The sequence below is a fragment of the Egretta garzetta genome, unplaced genomic scaffold (genome assembly GCF_000687185.1).
Source record: "Egretta garzetta isolate BGI_Z169 unplaced genomic scaffold, ASM68718v1 scaffold117, whole genome shotgun sequence".
Classification (NCBI taxonomy): Eukaryota; Metazoa; Chordata; class Aves; order Pelecaniformes; family Ardeidae; genus Egretta; species Egretta garzetta.
In genome coordinates, this window is record NW_009260479.1 from 3,669,191 (window position 1) to 3,678,685 (window position 9,495).

Genomic DNA, 9,495 nt, shown 5'->3' on the forward strand with positions numbered 1-9,495 from the left:
CCCCCCCAGCTACCTTAGCCAAGGCCAGCAAAAAGCAGGCAGTGATTACGCTGTGAAGGAATGACTCGTACTTCATACTTCTGCATCAAGACAAGCATAGTCTTGTGTCTCCCCTCCCAGAAGGCAGAAGCATCACTAAAGCCAGGAGGGAAAACCAGCCCCAGCAGCCATTAGGTCCTGCTTCTTTACAGGAGGGTGCTGGGGAACCACGGGACAGAACGCAGTGCAAAACCAGAGCAAAGGAACTGAAAACGAGAAGAACAAAGCGATGGATGTGGTTTTAACAAGAAGTAGGTGGGAAAGTGGAAGTTTATTTACTCCCTCCGTCAGCCAGAGGGGTTCCCAAACCTACTGGCTGCTTGGCAGCAAGGAGCCGCAGGCGTGTGCTGCTGGGCTGCACTGGCACTATTTCTCCTCTCTGAAGTGGCTTGCCTAGCAAACTGGCAGGGACAACTTCAGACGTGAATGTTTGTCCTTGGGGAATTTAAAATTAGCATCATAACATGCAGTGCTTGTCAGAGAAGCCATTCCTCGATGATGTAATTCTGCCAGCGCTGCCCCCGAGTAACCCTGCGTGCAGTTTGAAATGATCAGCAGGGCAGGAGGCATCGGCTAAAAGTTTTAAGTTAATTTTGCCCAGGTATTTGAAGATGCTGTGATATGTTTAGCAATGGACAGAAGCGGTAATGACTCATTAATTCCACTCTTTGAGATCTGTGTCCGTGAAATCCATTGGCTAATTCCACCCGCAGCTGCCATGGCCATAAGCTCTCATGTCTAACATACTGTGTGCAAAGTTTTAAACAAAAAGTATAGCCCGGACCATCTGTGCAACTCTGTCCAGCTCTAGGGGCCTCCTACTTAGCACTGACCTCATAAGCAAAATACAAATAAAATCAGCTGCAGAGCAAGCCATCACCCCAGCAACCAAGAGCCACCGTCTCATAAACATTTCCCACGGGGCCAGTCCTGAGCCACGATGACAGTTTACAGTGGAATTAAGTCAGCGCTATGCAGATGACATCTCAATTAGTCTCTCTTGGTAGGCATTTAACATAATTAAAATGCTGTTTCCTACTGGATGCAGAAACCTTCCAGGTAGGTGCGGACAAAGCTGCTCCTCAGGCGAGGCAAGCAGGGTACTTAGCAGCGATGACAGACCTGGCCCTGTGACACATGGCCGTGGTGTCAGAGTCAGGGTCTTCGGTGACGCCATGGTGAGCACGGAGCCTGTGGCTCTTTGTCGTCCGCACTTTCCCATAAGGCTGGGCTTACCCGTAAAGCTGGGCTTTGGGTTGTGGCTGGCCACTCCTTCCCCGGAGCAGGGAGACTGAGCTCGGGCAGTCAGGGCAGACTGACTCCAGCCCCAGCAGTGAGGGAGTTTCCAAAAGTGTATGTTGGGTTGTTTTGTGGCATTTTTGTTGTTCTGTATTCCATCCAGTCGTAACTGCTGTGCATCCGCAGCCAGCCAAATCCCCTCTAAATGAGAAGAAAATAAAAGCTAGGCTGTTAGTTGTCTGTAGGTGCCACATGTTTATTAGTCCATTCTAAAAAGGATTACAGCATTTTTATCTTGCTGCAGTACAGAATAAATAAAGCCATAAAAATAAAAACATGTGTTTAGGTATTTTGGTATTGGTTCTACAAAGAGTTATATCTGCAAATAGAAAAATATAAGAACCCTTGTTTATTCATGGCTCAGTGGTTATCAGAGAGGGATGAACCCGGAAAAAGGCTGGGAAAACTTCTCTGGAGTTTGCATGTCTGACGCCACTAACGACCTAGCAAACCAAGGCCAGGTAAGGAGGAAAGACAACAGAGCGCCCAATAAATCGTCCCATTTTGCTCTCCTCTCCCCTGAAAAGCCCCACAGTTCGACGTTCCCCGTGGAAATAAGGAAAACCTTACCCACAGGAGGACAGGTGAGCAGTGGGCCAGGCTGCCAGAGGCGGTGCAGTCAGCACCACAGACCTGGTGCCCAAGGAACAGCTTCCGCCTGGCAGGAGCTTTCCAGCTGGTGGACCCTGCCTGGGCCACCGGGCGGGCAGAGTTGCTATGTGTGAGATCGTAAAAGGTTAAAAAAAAAGAACCCGCCAGATTGTTGGGACGGGGCCAACGGCTGTGCCTTGGCAAACAGCTTGACCTTGGTACAAAGGGTCTGAGGTTCAAGCTTGGTCTCTAGCTTACGTTTTGTTAAAAAAAATAATTTCTGGTCTACTACTCCCAACTTCCCAGAGAAGTGTCAAGTCCGCTTTAAACTCCTGCTGCTGTGCCACACCATCCTGCATTAGTTGGTGTAATCAGCAAAAAACTGACCCGAAGGTCAGCTGTGAAAATTGAATTTGTAGTTGTACTGCAGGGCACGTTTGGTGGAACAGAGGGCATGTGCGTGGGCAACGGGAACAGGAGAAACCGTTTCTCATTAGATACGAGACAGGCAGAGGTGTGCAACACCTCTGTGCCAGAGGGAACTGCAAACAAGCAGTCGTAAGTGAAGTTCTTAATTACATGCACACAGAGGTACATCAGCCGACCCCCGCTGCAGTCCCTCCTGACCCCCGTGCAGCAGCAGAGTCATCTGCAGCGACAATCCCTGACCTGAGTCCACCTGACAGTCCCGGAGAATCCTGGCTCCTGAAAAAGAGGTTCAAGCAAAGCCACTTCCCATCTCTTTCCAAGTTCTGGTTTACATGGAGGCAGTGGTGCGGAAAACAAAAGGTTCAGCTTTGGTCACTGGTGGGAAGTCTGTTCTGGACAGTCACATTAGTTCAACGGCCTCGTGTTCCCCATTTTCTTGCTGTACCATACAGCCGACTTTATTGTTGAAGAGACGAGACAGACTGCCCTTCTGAGAGCTCCTGCCCTGGGCAGACCTCTCCTTCTTCAAACGCCGCTTATTTCTCTTGCATATTCCCCGGATGTCCCAAATCCTTAGCGTGCCATCGTGGGAAGCTGTGTAGAGCAACTCATTGTGGATCTGGAACAACAGGGTCATATTGAATACCAAACCGTACAGCTCGGAATCGGCACAACCAAACTGTCACGAATCAGAGCAAACACTGCTTGATCCGAACGCTTAAGACCTGGTAGCTCAACTGCAAGAGCCGGTGTAAATTATCACAAAAGCTGCTGAAGTGGGATGAGACTTTACCAAGTCAGGACTCATTTCTCAGCCACTTCACAGAGCCATAAAATATAAACAGCAAGAGTTATTTATAACCTAAACCCACTCGAAAAGCAACGGGGAACTAAACTCGATGTCAGAGTAGGCTGTAGCTGGGAATTTCTGTGCTGGTTTCCGACTGCTGGTTTTGAAGATGAAGCTTAAGGAGGCACCAAAATCAGCACCAGTGGGCAGTGGGGGGTTCAGGAATGCTTTCCTTCTCACTCCCCTTCTTCCTTCGCAGTGAAGTTATAGGTAACAATTCCTCCTTCAAAATTTGTTGTTCTTCCAAACCTGCAGTAATTTAACCTTGATTCCTCCCTGTAGTTTCATTTCCTTAATGAAACAGTTGCTGCTGTTGGTAACGTTTCCAACCCTTCTCACCCCGCCCTAGAAGGCAGCCCTCGGCCTTGATCACCTTCCCCTTCCTGCATCAGTCTGTCCGCCATGGGCGCTGGCCATCTCCAGCAGTGGGACGTGACAGCCAGCATCCCACCAGCAGTCTGGCTTACGTCAGCATGAAGCACCACACAACCACAGCCCCCTTGTCCCTCATCCCTCCCTCAATATACTTAAGATCATATTAAGGTTGCCACTTCTCAGTCCTCTCTCTTCCCACGATTTTTTTGCCCTGTACACTTGGAAATGAAATAAATAAATAAATAAATAAATTACAAAGCCCAGGTTTGGTCTTGTCAATATTTAAGAGCTGCACAGAGTGACTATATCAGTTATCACCCAAATACATCCAGGTGACCCAGCTGGTACATGACCAATTAGTCAATACCCAAGAGTTTGCAGTTTAAGGCCAACTAGCCACTTGCTAATTCAGAAAAATACACAAAAGACAGCCATATTTACAACTCCATATGCTTGGGATCAACTCCAGAAAGAATTTTATCTCCTCTCTTTCTTCTTTCGAGTCAGCCTGCCAGAAATACTTACAGCGTCTTACATCCTTAATCAAAATCCTCATCCTGCACGCAGCTTTTACTGAGATGCTGATGCAGGGAGATGTGGATTCTTAAATGCACGAAGCATCCAAGGATTCAAACTTTCCCCTCAGGATTCCCTGCACGATACTGGTCTTTGCATTGCCACCGAGGATTACTAATTCCTCCCCCTTCAACTTTCAAATGCCAATATCACTTAGGCCTAGACAATATGCAAGCAACTTTTCAGGGACTTGGTTAACTGTTAGAAAATTTTTAAGCTAGTGGCAGAGACTCTTCCATTTGTCTGGTAGGATGTGGCTCAGACATCAATACAAAGCTGCTTTGTCACCTTTACACCTTCAGAAAAAGAGATCCTGACGGCAATATTTTATATAAATGTTTATATACGGGGTGGCACACAGAAATCACCGCTAGCTCTTCACTAAGATCAGCCAGGACGGTGAGCAGTTGCTAGGCTGTTGAGGGGTGCTGTGCAGGGGGGGGTGGGGTATAATGCTATATACTATTCTGCTTGGATAAGGCAGAAACTTCTTTTCCACCTAGAGCACTGCAAACACATATCACCAGCGTCTGGTAATGGACAGGGTCTCATGAGGTTGGAGTCCATTCCCTGCCCCTGCACAGGATCAGATACATCTGTCTCATTTCTCATGGTTGCTTGTCTAACCTGACCTGAAAAACCTCCAATCGCAGACATAGGACTGTCTCTGGGGTCTCGTTCTCTGGTTTCGCTGAGCCTTACTATTATTGAATTTGTCTAAAATTACAAAAGGAATATTCAAGGCTGTTGCTTTATGTCTCACCCTAGCGCAACATCCAACCCAAGACACACAGAGCGGCTGGCCCCACACGAAACAAAGGAGGGAGCAATCAGAAGTGAGAAATCCCAGCAAAGAAACCCCTTCCTGACCTGGATGCAGTTGATGATGAACTTGTGCCCTCGGAAGATCTTCTGCAGAACACCGCTCTTGGAATTGAAAGCTCTTGCGCAGGCATCACCGCTTCCCGTGAACACTGCAACGCAACCACACAACATAGCACATGGCCAATGTGAGCAGCCTCGTAAGGTCAGTTCGTGAGTTCAAAACGTACCTAAAACCAGTGCACAAGGAGCACAACGTATCATTTTTAGGCTTGATTCTGTTCTCAGTTATAGCAAGTTCAGATAATTTTCATTTTGCAAACACGCTTGTTTTCAGTCGTATTTTTCAGACCACTGAACTGCCTTAAGCCTGGAGTTCCTACATACATCAGCATTTCACTCCACAAACACACACTTCGAATATCTATTTCTGCTCTTCTCTTGCGCATCTATTTCTCTGCCTAAACATGCCTCAACAATTCTAAGCAGGCAATTTATCTCAAGTCTGGTTTTATAGATTTCCACTAAGCCTTCCGTTGGTTTTACCATAGTTATGTCCAGGTTTCCATTCAGTACTACGAGATCTTCATCACTTCTGCTGCTGCGGCATCAAGCAGAAGTGTCTGTGCAGTGGAGCTGCAAACCACAGTAACAGTGTTACCCCCTCTCACACTAATAATACCAATTTGGCCTTAGCTTCATTAAAACATGCCCTTTTTTTCCTCCCATTTTCAACCATAAGCTTACTATCAATAGGTATGGCCATCCCTGTTGAAACACCACAGCTACATCTTCTGTCCTCAGAAGTGAGCGGCGTGTGTAGACAGCTTTACGAAGAAGCTTTATAAAATCTTCCAGTGTGGTAGATTTCTTCAGCTAAATCCCACAGGTTAGGATCTTGTCAAGCAGCAGAGCCTTTAAGCGATTCAAAACCTAGGCTATAATCTCTGTTTCAGTGTGGCACAGAATGTTTTCAGGGCTTTGGCTACAACTCTTGTATTCTCTGTGCTATATCATACATGTGCTACAAGAAGGGAGAGGGGTTTACATAAATTAAGCATGACCAGGGATTTTGGCTGTTCATCAGGCTTCCTCAGGGTATCTTAAGATGTTCAAGGAACAATTTCTAAACACTTCAGGTTCTTCACAGCAGATCCCCAGAACTGCTGCATCCAGAAATTGTAAGGCAGTATTGAATATTTAGATTTTATACTTAGCAATACGCCCCAAAAGGTGTGCATTTGCGTGCTTTAAGGATTAAAAACTGTCTTCATAAACACTCACTATCCTTCACTTAACCCAACCTCTTCAAGTTTATCTAGAGATAAATATTTCAGAACTGCAAAAAGCAATATATTCACTGCTCCCTGCATTTCATGTCTTTTTGCAAAAGCCACTAGCATAGAAAGATTTTTACAAAACTGAAGTGCCTGAAGACAATAAATTCCTTATCTTTTGGGAGAAGTCAGGCACTGGATTCCTAAAGAGAGGTGAAGAAATTATCACGGCAGTAAATTCAGAACTACAACAAGAAACGAGAGAACAAGCTGCCTACAGGCCTAACCTACTGCCATCAGCTTTTCAACTTCAGATTAAACAGCAGGAGGCTGGGTACTTCCTGGGTACACCTCCAAGAAACATCTGGATGTGGAAAACCAATGTCATTTTATACAGGCCACTATAAATTCAACTGCCAACACAATCCTGAAAAAGCATTGCGTCCCATTCTGCAAATGAGTAACAATGACGTAAAGCAGGGAACAAGGTACAGATTATTTTTTTTCCAGTGAATGGAAAGCACTTAATACTATTGCACACATGCAGAGAGTAGGAACCAATTAAGAGCTGTTTTCACTATGCAGCTGTCCCTTTACTTTAGCCATCGCTATCAGGATTTCGCTTCTGACAGGCATCCATTATGTCTTTTGAACTGTCGCTCTAGATTTAGGAAGCCTTTTTGCACCTCAGTTTCAAAGGAGAGCTGTTGATCTAACCCAGATTTAGCATTTAAATATATGCTTATATATAACACCTGTGAAACAAACAAACAACAAAAAAAAAATCAACGATTCATTTTTGGTTTTTACTTAAATTTCAGAGACTCTTGGGAAGGAGAACAGGTTTTAAATGTTCCCTTGGAGTTTTTGCAACATGAAAAAAGATAAACCACATTAAATTTTAAATGACTGTGCACATACTGTTGGAGAGAAATAACCAACATAATATCATTAAGTAAATTAGATTGAGAACCAGATTTAATATTCCCCATGCTATTAATTACACAAGCAGACTGAGGAAAGCCACTAGAAACACATTCTGATGATTTAAAGCAGAGTTCTCAGATCTGTTAGGACTCCCTGTACAATATAAAGCCATTTTGGAGACACACATATATTTTTCCTCTCATTCTTCTATTATATTTTCTTATTTAGACCATAAACTCCTTGGGGCAATGAGCCTTTGGATACTGATCCGATACATCTTAATTCTGTTGCTTGCTAACAGAAAGTTACCACTTCACTGCCAAGATGTTTCCAGGTTCTTGGGCTGGTACAAACGTGACATAAACCATAACAAACATCATGTATATTGAAGTTATTTTCTCCAAATTTTTGAAAGATGGAGAATGGGCACACAGTGCTGGCCTCTCCCAGGTGAACAGCTAGAACTGTAAGCTATACTAGCTCCACCGTTTGGTATCCAGTGAATGTATCTTTGATCGCTTATTTACACAGTATGTAATAGGTTTGTTTCAATCAGCATTACATTACAATGTATTACAAGAATGCAAGTGATCATAGCATATAAATTCATTTTTAAGGGGAAATTTCCTCTTTTAAGAACCAAAATGTGTCTAAATTAAATTCAAACAAGTCCATAATATCTTGCCATGACATTTTTTCCACCCTTCAAGTGGAACAATTCAATTCTCCCTGTTTGACACTTTCAGTATTTTTGTATTTGATTTAAAAATGAGATCTCAAATAACTCTGTGAACACTTCTATCACACTATCAGGATGTTCTTCACAGGTCTGACTAAATGCAGCGATATTGCCTGCATTTTAAGAAAAAAAAGTGTGTTATGGGAAAATAATGTACATGTATGGCAGGGAAAGGGTGGCAGGATGAGGGGGAAGAGGGAGAAAGCTGCAGAGCTGATGGGGGTGGCATCAGATAATGAAACTTTTGTTTGAGCTTAAACTTCCTTTATGATGGTTTTAGAGAGTCTAGTCAAGTCTATACTGGTTGCACGAAAAGCAGGATCAACACTGAAAAAATGCAGCTCTGGAGGTCTCTCATTAAGGAAGGAGACAGCCTCTCTATCTCCCACCCAGACATGAAGATTCCTCACTGGATCAGGCCAACACCAGCTTAGCACAGTTATCTCGCCTTTGGGTAGCCTTGATGAATTCAATGTTTTGGTTTGTATCTTTATAATTTAAAGGGGGAAACACACACACACACACACACACACACACACAAAATAATCAGTATTTTGTTTGCCAGTCTTCACCCTGGATTAAAATCTCTTTCCTCTCCCATTTCAGCCTTCTAGCCAACTGCAAAAGCTGAAATTAGCAGAAATTATAACCTGCAGGTAGGGGAGAGTTGGGATGGTTCTGCAACATAGTTGGAGAGAGCTGAAATTAACCATAAATTATTATTAACTATTTTAATGGAGAAAAGTAGTGCTGTGGGTCTAACCCTAAAAGGAAGACCAAAAAAGGCTTCTTGATCAAAATAAAAATCTGCCTATGGGCTTAGTTACACGTTACGTTTCCAAACATGATAAAGAAATCAATTTAGTTACTGGGTTGTAGATGTGGTCAGTCAGCCACATAAAGCATGGTGCTAGACAAGTGCCATTAAACTGTAACCTGCCTGTGCAGGTACGACTCTCTTCTCCCTGGTAACGGATGATAGGACAAGGGGGAATAGTTTGAAGCTGCGCCAGGGCAGGTTTAGGCTAGACATTAGGGAAAACTTCTTCACAGAAAGGGCTGTCAGGCTCTGGAATGGGCTGCCCAGGGAGGTGGTAGAGTCCTCCTCCCTGGAGGTATTTAAAAGAAGGATAGATGAGGTGCTTAGGGACATGGTTTAGTGGTGGGATGGCAGGGTTAGGTTAAAGGTTGGACTCGATGATCTCAAAGGTCTTTTCCAACCTAAGTGATTCTGTGATTCTGTGATGTGTACCATCTTGCATTTGTCAGCCATTTATCACCATCACACTGGCGATCTGCCAAGTGAGACATCAAGGTCCAAACAACAACCATACATTTGGTGTTACACATTCGCTTCATAGCCGAACTACAAGAAATCAAAATCAGAAAAGCGTTGTGGATTTCTGGATTAGCTTAAGACAGGCATTGCCATCCTGGTTACCTTGAAGGAGAGAAGTACTTGTTTGGAAAGCAAATGAAGGCACATCAGGTCTAACATCAGTGGCAAGATAAGACGAGGATGACGCTTAGAGAGGTTCAGGCTGATAAAAAAAAAAAAAAAAAAAAAAAGG

General features: G+C 44.2%; 1 protein-coding gene across 1 annotated transcript in view; it reads right to left on the bottom strand.

The window, feature by feature from the left end:
- Positions 1 to 2,454: 2,454 nt before the first annotated feature.
- The window catches only part of WDR86 (WD repeat domain 86), a 24,054-nt gene continuing 17,013 nt past the window's right edge, over positions 2,455 to 9,495 (bottom strand). The window contains exons 5-6 of the mRNA XM_009644078.2: positions 5,030 to 5,133; positions 2,455 to 2,977 (exon numbers count right to left, since the gene is read on the bottom strand). Of these exons, the coding sequence (XP_009642373.1) occupies positions 2,759 to 2,977; positions 5,030 to 5,133 (323 nt within the window). The 3' untranslated portion in view covers positions 2,455 to 2,758. The remainder of the gene's footprint in view (positions 2,978 to 5,029; positions 5,134 to 9,495) is intronic.